Genomic DNA, 21,092 nt, shown 5'->3' on the forward strand with positions numbered 1-21,092 from the left:
CTGGCAGTGTTTGTTGTTGTTTAGAATATGACTCCCTCCGAGCCTGCCCTTGGGATCAAACCTGGCTTATCAGAAGTAAAGAGTAAATCACCACATAACTCCTAACCTTTTATCTAGGCTTGATTTATGCTGTTCATTGTAAATCCTGATGCAGACTCCATCTAAACTAAGCTGTTACTGTTTCTTTTCCATCACTGTAAAAAACATGTAGTAGAATTTACCATTACTGCCCTACCAGCTGTTCCGTCAGAACCCTCTTCCTTCCCATCCTCCTCTGACCCATTTGTGCAACTCCTACATTTCTTCTTTATGTTCTTGTCTTTTTAGAATCTTCTGTTCTTAATTCCATGGGTCTTCTGCCAATGATACTGTCCTGCTCATAGTGTATCATGTTGCAACAATCAAAACTAAACACTCCTCTTTTTCTTTGCTAGCACTCAGCAGTATTTTAAGTTTATTCATCTTTTCTCTTTGTATTCTGGCACCTTTTTCTTCTGTGTGTTATTTGTAAGTGTTTTGGACCTTTTCCTATCAATTGCTTGTTACCCCTCTGTAACTGTACAGCAGTTTACCATCTGTGCTTCCTTACTCCCTCAATTTCTCTTCTGCTTCATGACCATCTTTCCACAACAGTGTCTTTCTCTTGCCACACTCCTGTACATAGTCGGTTTTTCTCCATATTTTGCAGCATTCTTTGCGCAGCTCTGTTTGTGCCTTGTATGACCACAGGTACCTGATTCCTCTATTTATACAAGTTCAGACTTCCTTCAGACCCCACAACCTGCACTTTCTCCAAAGTCCATGATCCATAATATAGGTAAGCAGATTCTGCACATCAGTTGCTTCTCCCATTTCCCTTACGAGAGTTGCCTCCATTTTGTACAAATTTCCTTCCAAGTTGATCCCGTTTAGAGCATGCAGTGCAAACTTCTTTGAGTCAGACATTTCTTGCATGGCTCAGTCCCTTCTTATGACACTTTGCCACAAAATTTTCCTTATTTAAATGAATTTTTGGCATGCGTGCCTTAAATGAATGTGTTGGGAATAGTGTTGGTCCTTCGACTGTACCTGTCTTTGAAATGACAGAAAGTAAAATTAGAACTTGTAGTTTGTATTTTTAAACCTGAAGTTAATGAAATTTCTCTCTACTTCAGAGTAAACAAATAGCTAAGGTTCATCAACAAGTTTTCACTTTTATATAAGTACCAGTGTTTGACATTGGGCATCTCGAATACCACAATTTGAAACTCAAATACCATTGTTCTTCTCTTTAGTGAGAATATTAATGTAATTGCTTTTCTTTTTTAAGGGCTCAGGACACATTTTCTTTTTTAATGTTATTGTGCATTTCCTGACCAGAAACAGTAGAAATCTGTGTGTTTCTAGGCACTGTCACTTGTTTTTTTTTTTTTTTTTTTTTTTTTTATCTTACCCAGTTTGCAATTAAATTGTTGTTTTTCTGTACATTTAAGGATTGTCATTAGCCCGCAACTTGATGATCATGTTGAATATTTCTATGTTAATGTTGCATGTTTTAATGCTGAGGCTGCATTTTACTTTGTTAAACGTTATTTTTTTAAGTATCTGCATATTGTAGAGTGATATTATTTGCTTCGTATACCAAAAAGGCTGAACTTTGGCTTTCTTGCATTAATGTGTTATGCCTACAGGCATACTTTAATAAGTGGTGTAGTAAGTGGTGATCCCCTGACATCACTGGAAAAGTGGTATAAAGGAAATGGCATAATAATCGATTCGTTTCCACAATGCCTCAATAGTTATGTCATTTTCTTTTTCTTTACAGCTCACTGATTCCCACTGCAAATCTCCGTGTATTTCTGTTTTTCCCTAATGTAGCTTGTAGTTTCTCTTTCTAAAATTAGCAATAGCTATAAAAATGCATCCAGGTTTTTAATCTGATGTATAGTGTATATAACAATGGTTAGACAGTACACATTTGCATATATTTGATATGAAAATGCTGAATATGAATGAAAACTAGTTCTTGCTTTTTGCTGTGTTTTTTCACCTTGCATTCCTTCTTATTAATGGGTAAATATTGTTTTGTAGATTTTCTTGTTTATAAATTAGAAGCCCAGGAAACACTAAATAAAGGAAGGGTAAGTAGAATTTATTTCACTAAAAGTGTACTAAAGATTCACAGCCATTTTATGTACAGATTTGAACTGATATATTTATCTAATGCTTGATTTATTTGTTAACAATGCTGTATTTACTAGAATGGAATCTTTAAAACTCTTGAGAGTTACAATTGACTTTTAGATGGTGCCCTTTGTCTAAGAAATGAAATGAAAGTTTATACAGTTGTTAGGCTGTTGGAAATGCAGGACTCAAAGCTAATTTACACTGTTATTATGAAACAGGATACCTGATAATAGTGGATATCCAAAGCAGATTGTTTCTGTAGTTTTGAATCCCAACTCCACACTTTATTAACTTTCTAGACAATATCCTTCTAGTCTGTTGTAGAGTTGTTATTGCTGCCCCTCCATATTAAGACAGCCTTCCATTACTAATCACAGTTTTCTATTTTGTCAGAGTGGTTTTACACAGACCAATATAATAGTGTGCACCTTTGACCTATTTAAGAGGAGTTATGCATCTGTTAAGGCCTAGGCATTCTGCCATTGCAGCTGAAGGTATATGTGTGGTAATCTGTATGAAGAATATTGGTTGCCAGTTTGACGTTTTTATCAATATATGAAGAAGGAGGGAAAAGTGCATTAACCGTTTATCTGTAAGTGAATTGGCTACTGTAGGCATGAAGCTGATCCAGGTCAGTGGTGGTGCATAATGGATACATAGTCAGGGCTTCATTTAAATCATGCAGGATCTCTAAACTTTATTGTAAGGTTTTTCAGTATGTTTGTAATTTTTCTTGGAGAATTTGGTGAATACAAGAGAATGGGAGTAGGAAGTATTCTATTGCATTATTTTACCACTTTCGTAGAATCATGACGTTTGTTGCTGCCATTGCCCTCTCACTCAACTTCTAGTGGTCCAGTACAGTCTTATTTCTTACTTTTTTGGCATAAGTTCCACATCCACTTGACATCTAGCACCAGGGTTGCTGTGTCTGACATTCATTTGCATTGAACCCTAACTGCCGTCTTTCTGCTCACTTGATCAGACTTTCCAAACCCTTTCTTACTTTTTGTCAGTGCTCCATTGATGCTTATATCTTTTTTTAATGAGTGGAGAAATTGATCAGTTTCTGTATTCATGAGAAGGTATGTCTAAAATGTAGAGAACTTGGGCCCACACTGACTCCTGCTGTACTTAAGTTTGCTTATTTCTGGCACTGCACTTCCACTACTTATTTCATTATGATTTATTTATTGACATTTGGTAACCGGGAAAGTCCGATTGGGTCAGAGACCCATTTTCAGCGGAGGCCCAACAAGAAAAGCTCCACAGTGATTTAAAAATTGACAATAATAGTGAAGCACATGCCATGTGAATAACATTAAAACACATGTTATGAAGGTTTGACAAAGATGCATATATGAATGAGATACAGTAGGAGTGGATAATGTACATAGCAGTTTGCATTTTTATAGACAGAAATTAACATAAAATATATTTTACAAGATATAAATAAATTTTTCCCCTGTATTCTGTCCTTAATGGCTGCAGCTTTCTAACTATTCAGTATTGCTTCTACCTCCCACACCATCCCATTGTTCCAGTAGCTGACTGTCTGGGTTTAGTCAGTGGCATTGATGAAGGTCAGATCTGACAAGTCTGCACTACAGCCCTGACAAATTCTCCTATAATGTGCCACAAAAGTGGATCAGATTTGACTGATGGCTTGTTTCTCTGGAGATTGTCCTCTAGGAAAACTACCAGCCTTTTCCTGTTAACTATTGTTAGTGTAGCAGGTCTGTCAAATCTGCTGTCTGGATTTTCCTTCTCCCCCCTTAAAGGGTAAAGCACTTGCTGTGTTCCAGCCCTTCGACTGTGCTGCATTGGCTAGTGGTCAGCTGAAGATCTGCAGGTATGTGCTAGCACACTGGAGAGATTCCCGAGGATCTTATAAAGCAACCCTACATGTCCCTGTGATTTGTTCTTCCTTAGGATAACCAGGTGCTCTTTGTGTGCTTCACTGTTGGTCATATGCAGAGAGATCTCTGCAGCAGGCTTAGTCCAATATCCAGCCCAAATTTTCAAAACTGGCCATCCTTTTAAACTCACATGGGGCAGATGCCACCTTCAGTTGGATGTCTAGTTTTAAAAGTGGATCTGCCCTTGACATCGTCAAATCTTTCTCACCACAGGGATACATATGGATTGTTTTGAGTGAAAAGCATTTATCAGTCTGGCATTGGCCAAGGAGAAATGACACATTACAGTGAGCAGATAATTGCTCCATTGGGGACATTTTCTTTCTTGCTAAGATACTCTGGATGATATTCTAACCTGCTGTGGTTTATATGGTATGGTTTCCCCAGTGAAAGAAGTTAGGTGCACTTGTGGGAGGGCTTACTTTATGCGCTCGAAACACGAAAAACCCGAATCCAAATAGTGAGATACATAAAGACCGAACCGAGAATACGTCAAACTTACTAAAGCACGAAATTTAAAACCTCGAACTGTCATAGTCAGCCAACCCACCACCCGCAGCATACTACCTACCCAAACACAATAAAAAAAACACATACATACACTAACCGAAACCCTACTTCTAACCCTAAATTAAAGCACCAAAACCCTACTGCTAATGCTACACTAAACCCCACATACACAACTATCTGTGCACTATCCTTAACCCCTCCCTAACCCTAAGGTCCGTAACTACCGCACACTTCCCCTACGGAGCTATACCCAAACAAACTAAATATTCCACACACATACACTTAACAAAACCCTACACTAAACCTTACATACATTACCTACACAAAACCTTGCATATACTACCTACCTATGCACTTACCTTAACCCCTCCCTAACCCTAAGGTCCGTAACTATCGCACACTTACCTTACTGAGCTATACTGCAGACGGGCAAACTATGCAAGTTTGATATTTCCACTTTCGCGGTTTCGTTCGTTCGACGTATTTGCGATTTGCTCTTTACGTGTCACACTATTTGGATTCGGGTTTTTCAGCTTTCTGGCGCATAAAGTAGACCCCTTGTGGGAATTAGGTTCTCCATGGAGATTATCACAATCAGTGCTTATATTGCATTGACTCACAATGCAACATTCCAAATTGTGAGGATTACTAGTTCAGTCACAAAAAAATAAGAGGAGAAGTTTCATTACAGCTATACCAGGGTAAAAAACATAAATATGATATCTGCCTTGACTGTAAATGCACAGAATCAGGGACCTATATGTTTCCGACCAAAAAAAGAAATAATTTGTTGAGAGTGAAAAGAATATCCTGAAAAAGAATGTAAGCCTGACCCTGGAACTGGCTAGTTCCCAGTGTCTCTATAAGTCCAATGGCATTGTATCCACTGAGGTGCCTTTCCAAACCCTGGCCCTGATGTCTGCTTTTAGCAAGGCCGCTAGCACTGTTGCTTTTACTGGCTACTGGACCAAAACCATGAGTGGTGGCTGCTACCAAACATACAAAAAAATGTTATGTCCAAGCGTACAATGCCAGCCTTACTTAAGCTTCTGCTACTGCCACCAGGCAGGTCTGTTTGAGATATCCCTTGAATGGTTGCAGCTTTTTTTTTTTTTTTTTGCTGCCCCCAACAGGACCTTGCCTGATGTGTCCTCACCCATAGCCCATTTGGCCCATTTGTTTCAGAGATAGGAGCGGAGAATACCTGGGTTCAGCAAGAGCCCTGGAATTCATTTGATGTTCATCGTGTTTCACTGCTGCAGTCATTACATTTGGGTTATCCTGCCGTCAGGCGGTCACACAGTCAGCCAGAGTTCCAAAGTCTTGGTCCGGCGTCGGTTGCTGTCGTCTCCTCCCTGATGTCAGTGCGTCAGGGGTATATAAGAAGCAGCCGACGCCATTTTCTTCAGTCTTTCTTGCCGCGCAGTGCCCGAAGCAAAAGCAGTTCGCAAGTGCCGGTCGGCCGACTCCTGAGATATCAGATTTGATTTCAGAACAGAAGTCTTCAATAAAGCTAAGTACCCCATTGGGGAAACCTTTTCTTGCCTCAGTCCGAAGTCAGTAAAAGTTAATAATTGTATTTCTTGTGGGAAGCAAATACCTCATAAGGATTTTCATTCTTACTGTATTCCATGCCTAGGCCCAGATCACGACATCACTAGTTGCTGGTTTTGTGCTAGATTTAACAAACGCACTATTAAATGTCTGTTTGATTTTGCTCACATTAATTTGGCCGAAGGTTTAATTATACCATGCCGTCGGAACAGCCGACGACCGCAGTTCACAAAAAACGCAAAGACAAGGAAAAAGACAGGCATCCGAGGCCCAAAATTGATGACGAACCCTCTTCTAGGCCAGTCGCCGGTTCTCAGTGAGGCGCTTTCGCAGCCCCTGACACCTGCCCCCTCAGAGCCATAGGCCGCTACCGACTCCCACGTGGAGGTGCCTAGGCCTTTGGATACTCAAGGTGTTGGGCATACGGAGACTAACCCTTCAGATGGGTCCGGAGCCGCTGAGCTTGGTTAGTCGCTGAGCAATGGCTTAGTAGTAAATCACTTTGTCTAGGGTGTGCAGGGTCCTTGGTTTGAGCCTTGCAGGAGCTGTTTATTTGGGTTGGGAGGGTGGCCTAATGGTTAAGGTGTTTGCCTTGCAAACACAAGGTACAAGGTTTGAATCTCACAGGGGATAATTGGCTAGGTTTAAAATGGCTCGCAAGGGCAGTTAGCCTAGTACTAATCTATGAATCTATGAGCAGGCATCGGCTTCTGAGGGGTTTTCAGACCTTCACAACGTACCATTGCAACTACAGCCAAGTCTAAAACTACATTAAAGACAAAGAAGCAAGTACAGCATTCACCTGGACAGGCCTCCATGCCTAAAAATCAGATGCTCAAAATGGCCGAAGAATTAATTACTCTGATCAGGGATTCCCATCCCCCTCCTGATAAAAGACCTAGGCAGGATACAGACTATGATTCCTCTGACCAGGTTTCTATATATTCTGATTCCTCTTCTGACCAGGGATACTCTTTACCCCCCTATGAGGACTCAGATGCTGAAGTATCAATTCCTTCAGCCTCTCCTCCTGAGGATTATTCTTTTGGGAAAACTTTACATACCATGAGGGAGCATTTTCATTGGGAGGGCCAGCATTACTCAGAATTCAAGAAAAGGCTCAGAGACTTTCTTTTATTGCCTCAGCACAAGCCCCTTGCTATTCCGCCAGTGTTGGATATTGAGGATGATGTGTTCTCTGAATCCAGTTTAAATCCTGATTCTTTACCCCCAGCTCCAGTCAAGCCAGACAGGTACTACAGAGTCCCTGACTCTCACAAATTTCTTTATAAAAACCCTGCTGCTGACCCAGAAACTATCTCCCAGGGTCCCAAAGGGGTAAAGGCTTCCACGGCTAAAAATCCAGTTCCCTCTGATAGGGATTCTAGAGCATTAGACAGATGGGGGAAGAAAGTTTACACCTCTGCAACTTTAGCAGTGAGGGTTTTAAATTGCCAGTTTCACATGCTTAAATATCAGCAATATTTACTGTCTCAGTTAAAACAGAAAATGAGTACAAATGCAGAACAACCTGACTATAAGGAAATGCAGGATTTATTGCATGCAGCTGAACAAGTGGGAAAGCATACTTTGCAATGTGGTTTTGATTCATTAGAGGCTTCTTGTAGAGCAGCAGTTACAGGATCTGTGATTCGAAGGCATACTTGGTTAAAAGAACAAAGTTTACCAGATCATGTTAAGGCAAAATTACTGGATGCTTCTTTACAGCAGGATATTTTATTTGGTGTTAAGGCAGACGAGGTATTAAAGAAAATGGAGGATAAGGCAAAGTCTGTGTAAACAGTGAAGGATTTCTTACAGGTACAGCCACCTCAATTTAGCAGAAATTGGCCTACAAAAAAATTGGTCCTTTCCAGTGTCAAACAGGCCACAAAGAGGCAGATACAGATGCCCAAGAGGCAGATCTCACCCCCAAGGCTCTTACAGACCACGACAGTGGGGTGCTTCAACACCAAAAGGAGGGGAGGACAAGTCACAACCTCACAGGAAACAGTCCCAATGACTTCCCCCTTCCAATGCCAAGCTCTTCACTATTGGCAGCCCCCTTAGGGGGAAAACTAGCACTTTTTTCACAAAACTGGCAAGCAATCACCCAAGACAAATGGGTTTAAAATATTGTGTCTCAAGGTTACAGGTTCCACTTTCACACTTTACCAAGGCTAAAAGGAATGCCAGACCTGCCACAAAATCAATGGGCAGAGGCACAAAAACAAATTACAGCCCTCATGGACATGAGAGCTATTCAAACAGTGCCACAGCAGGAACAAGGACTCTTCCTGGTCCCCAGAAAGGACAAAGCCTGGAGACCCATACTAGACCTTTCTACTCTAAATACTTACCTGGATGTTCCGAAATTCAAAATGTTGACACTACAGCAGCTCCTTCCCATGTTGGGCAAGAAAGCTTGGCTTGTTACTTTGGACCTCAAAGAGGCATACCTGCATGTCCCTATCAGACAAAATTGCAGAAGATACCTCAGATTCATAGCTGGTTCAATGCACTACCAATTCTGTGCACTGCCCTTTGACTTATCTTACTGCGCCCAGGGTCTTCACAAAGTGCCTGGCACCAGTAATTGCATTTTGCAGACAAAAAGGAATTCAAATATATCCATACCTGGACGACTGCCTGATTCAAGCAGAGAGCAAGGACATTCTTCTAAAGCATCTGGCGTTTGTAAAAAGGTTGCTAATTTGCCTAGGGTACACAGTAAATGAAAAGAAGTCAAAACTAGTGCCCTCTCAAGAGATAATATTCCTGGGTGCCAGCTTAAATACAACGGCCCAGATGGCTTATCTCATGCCAGACAAACAAGGACAACTGACTCAGTATTTTCAGTTGATGGCAACAAAGTCCCAACTCCCTGCAAGAAAAATTCTGCAGGCCTTGGGATTCATGGCATCGTGCATACTACTAATTCCATATGCCAGACTGCATATGAGGAAATTACAATGGTACCTAAAAAGTGTTTGGACTCAACACTCTCACAGCTTGGAAACAGTAATACCACTAATTCCCTGCCTACAACAGGAGTTTCGATGGTGGGCACAGGCATGTCAGCCTTTCACTCTTTCCACAGCCAGGCAGACTTTAACAACAGATGCTTCGGATTACGCCTGGGGAGCACACATGGCATGAAAATGTATTCAGGGCAAATGGACCAGAGACCAAATGCATCTTCACATCAATCAAAAAGAGATGTTGGCTGTACAAAATGCCCTTACAGCTTTCAAGGACCTTCGGCTTCCAGGACAATTATTATTGAAGACAGATAACACCACAGTAATGTGGTACATAAACAAGCAAGGGTGCACTCATTCTTACCCCCTATGCAGACAAGCCATGTCCTTGTGGAACACAGCTCTAATTTTTCAAGTTCATCTGCAAGCACAATTCCTGCCAGGAAAGAAAAATACTCTGGCAGATGACTTAAGCAGAAACATCATGGATCCTCACGAGTGGAAATTAAATCCACATGTCTTCAGCATGATAATGCAAAATTGGGGGTGCCCGGACATAGATCTTTTTGCCTCCCCACTGAATTGCCAACTACAAAAATTCTGCACAAGGACTTATCACACACAAGCATGGAAAGTGGGTGCTCTTTCATTCAGCTGGAAAAGCCTAAAAGTTTATGCCTTCCCACCTCTGCCTCTACTTTCAAAGGTACTCCTAAAAGCCAGACAAGAGAAATCACAGATGATTCTGATTGTTCCAGACTGGCCACGCCAGCATTGGTACCCAATCTTAAAGAACTTAGCTCAAGGCCCACCTTGGATTTCGCCTCAAATTCCACACCTACTGACTCAACACAACAATCAGATCCTGCACAGCCAGCTCAAAACCTTAAACCTGGCAGCATGGCAAATTCATTAGCCAAACAGACAACACATCTCTCTAAAGCTGTTATGGATGTCATTTTGGAGGCCAGGAGGCCTAGCACCAGGAAATCTTATTCAGAAAAGTGGAAGAGATTCTGTGCTTGGAACCAGGCACAAAGCCTTGACCCTCTTGTCCCTAACATTCCTCAGATACTACAATATTTGACTGAGATGCTGGACAAAGGACTATCCTTCTCATCCATTAAGATCCACGCCTCTGCCATCTCGGCACATTAGAACACAGATCCTCCTATTTTCTCTCAAACATTGCTAAAGCAGTACTTCAGAGGGGCTAAAAACATAAGACCGCCCCGGAGAGCACCAACACCTACTTGAGACCGCAATTTTGTATTGGAAAAGCTCACTTTACCTCCTTTTGAGCCAGCCGATTCAGCAGAATTAAAATATGTATCATGGAAAACTGCTCTGCTCTTGGTAATAACCTCAGCACGAAGAGTCTCAGAACTACAGGCACTAATGGCAGTGGAGCCTTTCATTATTTTTCACCAAGACAGGGTTTCTTTAAGAACAAACCCTTCTTTTATGCCTAAGGTGGTATCCAGTGTGGCTCTTAACCAAACTATTCACTTGCCAACTTTTTATCCAAATCCACAGAATACAGGGGAGAGACTTCTACACTCCTTGGACATACACAGGCAATTACGCTTCTAGTTGGACAAAACAAAAGCTTTCAGAAAGACTGAGCAATTGTTTGTATCATATGCTGCAAGATCACAGGGAAAGGCTATTTCAAAGCAGACCATTTCAAAGTGGATAGGACACTGTATCTGGTTCTGCTACACACAGCATGGGAAACCTGTACCATCTAACATTAGACCACATTCCACCAGGGCAACTGCCACTTCTACTGCCTACCTCAGAGGAGTACCTACCAAAGACATTTTGGAAGCTGCAACTTGGAGTTCAGTGCACACCTTTACCAAGCATTACCACTTGCCTCTTTATTCTAGATCCAGAGCTGGCTTTGCCACTGCAGTGCTGCAGGTCCTCATAGCCACACCAAATCCACTGTAGAACCAGCCACCCTGACTCAGCTTTGGGATTCAACCTAAGTGTAATGACTGCAGCAGTGAAACACGATGAACATAGTACAGTTTTGTACCTACCATAAATGTAGATTTTCGAGTGTCTTCACTGCTGCAGTCCTGGTTACCCACCCGCCATCCCCTCTTTCTTAGCTGGGTCTTATCTATACCTTTCTACACTATACGATCTATGTGGTGTATTTTCTGGTTACTGGAGGTTTTGTTTTTACCTTATTGTATGTTTTGTAAGCAATATGTATTGCCTATCTTTTTGGGGACACCTGACATCTGGGGCAAGAAAAACTGAAGAAAATGGCGTTGGCTGCTTCTTATATACTCCTGACGCACTGACGTCAGGGAGGAGGCGACAGCAACCGACGCCGGACCAAGACTTTGGAACTCTGGCCGACTGCGGGACCTCCTGACGGCAAGATAACCCAAGTGTAATGACTGCAGCAGTGAAGACACTCAAACATCTACATTTATGGTAGGTACAAAACTGTACTTTCCTGCCCCAGAACTTCTGTCAGCCCTCTGTTCCCTGTCAAGAATTGTAAGTATTAAGTAGTAATATTTTTTCATCTTGATTTGGCTTTGTCCTTTCTGATAAAATGACATAAGATATCCTGTTGTTGCAAGCAGTAGAAGTAAACAGTTAATAAAAGGCCCAGTTTGAAGAATGTTTGTCATTACTTTTGATGTAAGGCATTTGATATTTGAACCATTCTTACATATTTTAATTTAGTTTCCAGAAAAAATCTTGCCTACTTAGTAAATATCTTGTCAACCAGTCCCATGTATCCTTTTTTAGTAGTATAACGAGGATGAGACAGGGTTGCCTGCTTTCTCCCACTCTAATTTTATCAACAGCAAGTTCCTTATTGTGCAAGCTGACTTTGTGTTTACAGGGAGTCCATTTCCTGCCTCTCTATATCTTATACTTTGATGGATATTCCAGTGATTGCATCTAATTATAAACAAGAGATAGTAGTAATTTTGAGCAAGTTTCGTGAAATATATTTATTTGATCTGTATGGTTCTTAAACTGGGAATTGCCCATACAGTTGCAGATGGTATTCAGTTGTTGATGTATTTAGATATTTTTGTATAACATTGCTAATAGCAGTGATGTAATGTGTGAAATCGACATAAACAAATATTTGGTTAAGATCAAGTCCTGGCTGGATATTTATCAGCACATTTATTAAGCACATAACATGGCTTCAGTATTATGAAACCAATGTTTCAAAACATGTTTTTGAGAGTGGCTACATTCCTTTCTTCGGCTACCTAATCCTAGACAGTTCTAGAGCCTGGACTGGCTCTCAGCCTGATGCTGTAGTAAGTACCTTCCCTTCCACAGTACATGACCACCACCATGACTTCTTTCCACAGTTGCCTTTACACACCTGGGCACTAGAGTTCTTTGAAAAAATGATAGAGCTGCACTCTTTTTCTTTGGTACCCTTCACCCTGTTTCCCCAGTCTCCACTGGCTCAGTAGACTGAGACGCACCCGGCCTCATCTTCTAAGTCAGAGCCATCACTGAAAAGACCCTGCAAAATCACATCAAAAAAGTAAATATGTGGAACCTGTGGTGGATCTTTACACCTCTGACCAGGAAAATAAAAGGACTTGGTGTCTCCTGGGTTACCCCACCCCTCCATTTTGAAGATCCTAAATTTACAGAGTTCCTTAAAGAAATGCAGGAAAAGAGAAAGTGGCCTAATGACCTCACTCCCTTTTCCCCAGAGGAGACTACAGGGGGCATATTGATTTAATCTGTAGCCTTCCTGGGTAGTTAAACCCTTGATGACATAGAGAAAGTTGTCACTGAGGTAGCCTGGACTAACTCTTACACAGTGGCTCCAGTTCCATGTAAAGCAGACTGCATGTTTTGGCCTCCCTGGAACTAGACAGTTTGCTTGCGGATCCCAAGCCAGACCACATGGTGAGTGCAACTCTTTTTAAGTGGAATTCCACACCCCACCCAGACCCCAGCTATCAGAGAGTCTTAGAATATGGAGAGGTTAGTTGTTTGTATCCTCAGCCCTGTCTCAAGGGATGCTGAAGTAGTTTACCCACATAATTATTTTATGAAGGACCTTGTGGACCAGATCCTTACAGTTACTCAAGTCACCCTGAGTGAGACAAGGAGAGAGAAAAAGAAGAAGACTGTACATGACTTCACTGACAGGTCCTCCTCACTGATGAACTGCATGGCTGGTGTGGCCTACAATATGGCTAAGGGTTTAGTCAGAGGTATGACAGCTGCGATTGCCATGCACTGGCATACCTTGCAGTGACTGACTTTGTGGAGGATACCAATGTTACCTTTGTGGATTCCCCTTTCACATGTCCCTTCCATCTGGCAAGGAAGTCAAAAGGCACCACAGAAAAATGGAAGAACAGGTTAAGACCCTAACAGCTGTAAGAGATGGGTTCTATCCTCTTCAGATAATATTCTACAAAATGTATAAAAGACTGAATCAAATGTGTTTTCATTGTGGACAACAGCAACCTCACTTGGGGGTAAGAGTGTGGAATGGAAGCAGCTGGGTAAGGTTGTCCCTTCATATGTCCAAGGAGTTCAAGATCACAAGCGACAAATGGGTGAAGCACATGACTCTATTCATAGAACTTCACATCTGAAACAAATGGACAAATGCTACATATTATCAAAGCAAAACAGGCAGGCATTACACGAGATGACCTTCCTCCTAAGAAAAAGAGCCCTCCAAGATGTTCTGCCTGACCAGAGGCAAAGGTGTATATTCAGAAGCTTTGTTGTCAGAGAAGACTGTGAACCTGAGGCCCATGTTGAGTTTAGTGGCGTAAAACGATTTGTTCAAAAGAACACTGTACATATGGTCATGAGGCAAACAGTACTCTCCTGCCTGTCCAGAATAGACGGGATGTGCTGTTTAGAAATTTTTCACACCAACTTACAAAGATCACCCAGGATTTGAGAAGATTTATTTTCATCTTGGTCAGAACCATTCATTACCATTTTATATGCTTGCCCTTTCGTCTTACCATAGACCCCAAGGGTATGACAGTGGTCACAGCAATGGTCACAGCTCAGCAGGTTCTCATACCTGCATGATTAGCTTCTATTTGTACCAGTGCAAGAATTGTTGGGGATAAAAGCCCAGTTTTTGACCAGACTGTACTTTGTACTGGTAATCACTCTCAATGAGTCCAAGTTGCAGCTGGGCCTTTTGCAGTGCATTATCTTCTTAGAATCTATCCAGGGCACTGCACAGTCTTTCTGGACATGCAAAATCTCGAAGCCCTCCCAGTTTTATTCAGGCAGGACTTGCTAGATCTTGGAGCCACAGCTTGCTGGATCCTGAAACTGCTTAAGTACATGGTGCCACATGCAGAGCTAAACATGAGTCCTCTCCAGTGCGTAGTCTGTTTACAGTGGTGACATCACAAGTGTCCACTGTCAAACCAGATCAGACTCTTAAGGTGGGCCTTGAAATGCCTATAATGGTGGCTCTACTCCTCAAATCTAAGCATCAGCAAAATTTAGGGGACCCTACTCTATTCATATGCTTTAGACAGATGTATCAACCTTGGGGTGATACACCTCCAAAGCGGATGGCACAAGGGTCATGACTATCTGAAGAATTCCAACTTTGTGTAAACATTCTAGAATTCTCAGATTCCCTCCTTGTACTCGGATATTCATTGTACTGTCCATTGTTACAGTACTGATAACTTCTTGGAACTTCTGCTACAGATGCTGAGACATCTAGCCTAACTTCCAGAGTTCTTTGGCCTTCCACTTCATAGCCAAACAGATGCCCTCCTATCTGGAAATCAGCGCATCAATGATATGAGAGGAATTTCTGCCTGCCCCATCTTTAGTTATTTTTTGCAGCAGTACATGTGCGGATCAGTGTGTGTAGAGCTGGCATTTATCAGTCCATGGCTTTGGCTTAGCTTCCAGAATTTTCAGGTATGCACGCCATTGAGGAACTATTCTTATTTTTTGGATGTCAGTTAGAAGTGTCAGAAGTTAATTTTTTAGGTGCATTTCACATTTGAAGAAGATTCCACATAAAGACTTCGACATCCCGTGTCTGTTGTGTTAGGGGCTTAAGCCTGACAACCCTAACGACTCTCACTGTGTATGCTTTAACCAAAAGATTATTAAGTGGAGTGCAAAGATGTTTGGAGTATCTTAACCAAAGAAGGCTGTGTGCCATGACCAAGGGCTGTATGGCACTTGCCAAGTTAAGCAGAGATTGTCCAGTAAAAAGGAGAAAATGGAAGCAGCCACATGAGAAGGATGTGATAGGAGGAAGGAAGACAATATTACTTCAGAAGCTGAAGGTCTGTCAAAGCTCAAGGGCATCTGGTCCAGTGAAGCACTTTCACAACCCCCAACCCTGACATTTGCAGTTTAGCCTGAGGCCTCTGCCATTGCCTTTCAGGAGGCCACCACTTGCTTGGACAACATTACATCCTCCAGAGCCAAAATCTTCCTGTTGTTAGGAATGCTTCCTCATAGGATTCTAGTTTTGTTACCTGAATCTTGATTTCCAAGGGTGAGGATGGTATCCCCTGTGCAAAAATGGGAAAAAGGGGTTATGGATGGGTGGAATGGATGCAGACATCTCAACCCTCCCTAGTTTGGAGGAATATTCCTATTTTCACTCCTGACTTAACCCTTCACAAGATTTTTCTGAGTCTTTCTCATGACATTTGATTTATGAAGCTGTTAATTACATACAACAAAACAATACTACATGAGTAACATACTAGTGGCAATAATAGTCTAAAGGAAGGAACAATACACTAGTGGCAACAAAACTCTAAAGGAAGACATACGTCTTACATTTCTCTCTTTCTGAAGAAAAAATAAATGACCTTGTGGGGTACAATTTTTCAATAAAATCTAAAAATTTTACGACTTTTTCATAATGTGCTTATATTTTCCACAATTTTTGTCACTCTGTTTCTTTAAACATGTTTCTGGGTAGTATCCTGCATTCCTACTGGGAGTGGGAAGTGTATGTTATTTAGTATTCACATTTTATGCAAATTAAATGTCCAGATTTTTAGCTGGATGTCCTACTTTTCAAGGGCCATTGTTCCAATTTTCAATGTCTGCAGGTTGAGAGGTATGAATGGATGGTGACCCATCCATGTTATTACAAAAAGGTATCCATGGTTCAGAAACTGAGGCTGTCAGCATCTTCCCATATACATAAACACTGAAGGCAGCTGCTTCTAATTCAGCCTCATTGTTTCTAGGCACTGAACATCTGCCTTATGGCCTTAACATGAATTGGATGGGTCTTCATCCCTTTCTGCTGGATAAGGATTTTATGCACTTTCATAAGAGCCTGCTGCACTGTTCAGAACAGATGTGTTGATGTCAACAGGACCTAGAGTTCTCTTGATTCAGAAGTGGATGAACTGGCCTACGTGGGCTATATGTCTTCCCCTTCCAGTTATAAATCAGGCAGTGAAGGCACCTTATGATGATGTTCTTCGTGGGTTATCTGCTTGCAGTAACCCTCAGTCGGCCTGATTATCAAAGTCTTGGATCCTGCGTCGGTTGCTGTCTCATCTTCTGTGACGTTAGATAGTCAGGGGTATAAAGCATGCAGCTGATGCCATTACATCAGTCTTTCTTACCATGCGGTGCCCGAAGCAGAAGCAGTTCACAAGGGCTGGTCAGCCGACTCCTGAAATTTTCGTTTTCGAGTTTCAGAACCGAAGTCTTCAACTAAAGCTAAGTACCCCATTGGGGAAACTTTTTCTTGCTCTAAACCGATGTCATTATAAGTCAGTAATGGTATTTCTTGTGGAAAGCAAATACATCATAAAGATTTTCATTCGTACTGCATTCCTTGCCTAGGCCCTGACCACGATGTACCTTGCTGTCGGTTTTGTGCCTTATTTAAACCATGAACTATTTGCCATCGGTACATTTTCGCTTCTAAATATTTTGGTACTCTGTTCAGTTGGCTAGATATGTCTTCGGTAAGCCACCCGACTACCAGCATTCTGAAAAAAATGCAAAGATAAAGATAGAGACAGGTCGCCTAGGTCCAAAGCTGCCGACACTGCTTCTTCTAAGCTAGTCACCAGTTCATCGGTACTCAGTGAGGCACTTTCGCAGCCCCTGATACCTGCTGCTTCAGATTCGCAGGCCTCTACTGAGACCCATTCAGTCCGGTATGCCACTAAATGCTTCAGCTGTGGTACCTGCGGATGTCTCTACCTTGGATGGGTCCAAAGCCGCTGTGCAGGCACTGGCGTCTGAGGGTGTATTTAGGCCTACTGACTTGCATATTAAACCAACGCCATCTTCTTCTTCTAGGCCTAAAACTCGAACCATGCCTAGGAAACCGCCCAAACCACATGGTCAGGCCTCTATGCCTAAAAAACAAATGATAAGAATGGCCGAAGACCTTATTACTTTAATCAGGGGACGCCAACCTTCCCCCTCTAAGAGACCTAGTACTGAATTTGTTTATGATACTTCTGACCAGGATTCTGAAATTTCTGTTTCCTCTGATGACCAGGATTTACCCTTATCTACCTATGAGGATTTTGATGCAGAGGACTCTATTTCCTCTGCTTCTCCCCCAGACGATTTTTCTTTTGGTGAAACCTTGCATACTCTTAGGGAGCATTTTCACTGGGAAAGCCAGGATTACTCTGATTCTAAAAAGAGGCTTAGAGATTTCTTACTCCTGCCCCAACACAGGCCTTTAGCTAGCCCTCCTGTGCTGGACATTGTTGACGATGCCTTTTCGGAATCTAGCTTGACCCCTGACTCTTTACCTCCTGCTCCCATAAAACCTGATAGATATTACAGGGTTCCTGATTCTCACAAGTTCCTTTTTAAAAATCCTACTGCGGATCCTGAGACCATTTCACAGGGGCCCAAGGGCATTAAAGCTACTACTGCCAAAAATCCTACCCCCTCTGATAGAGATTCCAGGGCCCTGGATAGATGGGGTAAGAAGGTATACACCTCTACAACCATGGCCATCAGGGCCTTAAATTGACAGTTTCATATGTTAAAGTATCAGCAGCATGTTATTGCATTGCTTAAACAGAAAATGATGTTGATTCCTGATTGTGCTGAAAATAAGGATTTACAGGATTTTAATGCATTCTGCTGAACAGGTTGGGAAACATACTTTGCAATGTGGTTTTGATTCACTGGAGGCATCTTGCAGGGCTGCTGTCACCGGGTCTGTACTTAGAAGGCATGCTTGGCTTAAGGAGCAGTCTTTGCCAGATCATGTTAAAACTAAATTGCTGGATGCTCCCTTAAATCAGGACCGCCTGTTTGATGACAAAGCAGAAGTTGTTCTTAAAAAGATGGAGGAAAAAGCTAAATCTATGCAAACTGTTAAAGATTTTTTACAAGTGCAGCCTCCTAGACTTAGTAGGCATTGGCCCTCAAAAAATTGGTCTTTTCCTGCCTTTTCCAGGCCTTCTCAGTTCAAACCCAGAACCAGCAGAACACCCAGGCTTCAGTCCTAGGGTATGCACAGGACTAAGCAGTGGGGGGGGGGGTCTCCCATTTCCAAATCAGGGAGTAGTAAGACTCCCCCCTATGGTAAGCTGTCTCAATGACTTAATTTTAAAACTTCCAAGCACTTCTCAACTGACTGCTCCTTTAGGGGGGAAGATTGCTCTGCAAGCAAAAAACTGGGAACTCATTACCCAGGACAAATGGGTTTTAAACATAGTTTCCCAAGGATACAGATTTCACTTCCACACATTACCAACCCCAAATGGTTGGCCAGATCTACCCCCAAATCAGTGGGCAGAGGCTCAAAACCAAGTACTCTCTCTCTTAAGATTAAAGGCTATTCAGACTGTACCAGAAGAGGAAAAGGGACAAGGTTTCTACTCAAGACTTTTCTTGGTACCCAGAAAAGACAACTCATGGCGTCCTATCCTGGACCTGTCTATCCTAAACACCTTTTTGGTGATTCCAAAATTCAAGATGCTAACTCTTCACCAGTTGCTTCCCATGATAGGCAAAGATGCCTGGTTGGCAACACTGGATTTAAAGGAAACCTACCTGCGCACCCCAATCAGGGAATCTTGCAGAAAATACCTACGCTTCAAAGCAGGCTGCATGCACTATCAGATGTTCTTCGTGTTTCACTGTTGCAGTCATTACATTTGGATAATCCTGCTGGCAGGTTGCCCTCAGTCGGCCTGAATTCCAAAGTCCTGGGTCCTGCATCGGCTGTCATCGCCCCTTCCCTGACGTCAGGTCATCAGGGGTATAAAGGAAGCAGCCGATGACATTTTCTTTAGTCTTTCTTGCCGCGCGGTGCCCGAAGCAGAAGCAGTTTGCAAGTGCCGGTCGGCCGACTCCTGAGATTGTCGAGTTCGAATTTCAGATCCGAAGTCTTCTGTAAAGCTAAGTACCCCATTGGGAAAACTTTTTTCTTCTTGTGGGAAGCAAATACCTCATAAGGACTTTCATTCTTACTGTATTCCTTGCCTAGGCCCCGATCATAACTTTCTGGGTTGTCGGTTTTGTACTAGATTTAACCAACGCACTATTAAGCGTCAGTATGATTTTGCTTTGGACTACTTTGGACGCAGGTTTAATTATCCAGAAATGTCGTCAGAAAGCCATCCGACTACCGGAGTTCACAAAAAACGTAAAGAAAAAGAAAGACACCCGAGGCCCAAAACCGACGACGAAGCTTCTCCTAAGCCAGTTGCTGGTTCGCCGGTTCTCAGCGAGGTGCTTTCACAGCCCCTGATGACCGCTACTTTAGAGTCGCAGGCCACTACCGACTCCCACGTCGAGTCGACCATACCGCTGGAAACTCAAGGTATTGAAGCCTCAGACGCTAATCCTTCAGATGGGTCTGGAGCCGCTGAGCAGGCACCAGCTTCTGAGGGGGTATTCAGACCCAAACATCTATACATTAAACCGACTTCAAAGGCAAAGACTAAAGCTCCTTCAAAGGCAAAGAAGCAAACTCAAGAGCCACGTGGACAGGCCTCCATGCCCAAAAAACAGAAGCTCAAAATGGCCGAAGACTTGATTACCTTGATCAGGGGTCCCCATCCCCCTCCTGATAAGAGGCCTAGGCAAGAGACTGACTATGAATCTTCAGATCAGGTTTCCATTTCTTCTGATTCCTCTTCTGATCAGGAATATTCTTTTCCACCCTATGAGGATTCTGATGCTGAAGAATCCATACCTTCAGCTTCTCCTCCTGAGGACTATTCTTTTGGGGAAACCTTACATACCATGAGGGAGCATTTCCATTGGGAGAGCCAAGATTTTTCACAATCTAAAAGGAGGCTCAGGGATTTCCTGTTACTACCTCAACACAAGCCACTTGCCATCCCCCCTGTGTTAGACATTGTAGATGATGTTTTTTCGGAGTCTAGCCTTACCCCTGACTCCTTGCCTCCAGCTCCTGTTAAGCCTGACAGATAATACAGGGTTCCTGACTCACATAAATTCCTTTTTAAAAACCCTGCTGCAGACCCAGAAACTATTTCTCAGGGTCCCAAGGGAGTTAAGGCTTCCGCTGCAAAAAAACCCTACCTCCTCTGATAGAGATTCTAGGACACTGGATAGATGGGGAAAAAAGGTTTACACATCTGCTGCCTTGGCTATAAGGGCCTTAAACTGTCAGTTTCATATGCTCAAATATCAGCAACATGTTATGCCATTGCTTAAACAGAAAATGTTAAACTCTGAATGTGCAGAAAACAAGGAAATGCAGGATATATTGCATGCAGCTGAACAAGTTGGAAAACATACTTTGCAATGTGGTTTTGATTCCTTAGAGGCCTCCTGCAGGGCCACAGTTACAGGTTCTGTAATTAGAAGGCATGCTTGGTTAAAGGAACAAAATCTGCCTGATCATGTTAAAGTTAAATTATTAGATGCACCTTTACAGCATGATACTTTGTTTTTTGTTAAGGCAGAAGAGGTGTTAAAGAAAATGGAGGACAAGGCTAAATCTATG

At 42.4% G+C, this 21,092-nt stretch overlaps 1 protein-coding gene across 3 annotated transcripts in view; it reads left to right on the forward strand.

The window, feature by feature from the left end:
* The window catches only part of GOLIM4 (golgi integral membrane protein 4), a 2,181,480-nt gene that overhangs the window by 883,438 nt on the left and 1,276,950 nt on the right, over nt 1-21,092 (forward strand). For all 3 annotated transcript variants that reach the window (XM_044070089.1, XM_044070090.1, XM_044070091.1), the window contains exon 3: nt 2,071-2,120. In XM_044070089.1, coding sequence (XP_043926024.1) covers nt 2,071-2,120 — 50 coding nt within the window. The remainder of the gene's footprint in view (nt 1-2,070; nt 2,121-21,092) is intronic.

This window comes from Protopterus annectens, chromosome 4.part1 (assembly GCF_019279795.1).
Source record: "Protopterus annectens isolate FY-2018-M chromosome 4.part1, PAN1.0, whole genome shotgun sequence".
Lineage (NCBI taxonomy): Eukaryota > Metazoa > Chordata > Ceratodontiformes > Protopteridae > Protopterus > Protopterus annectens.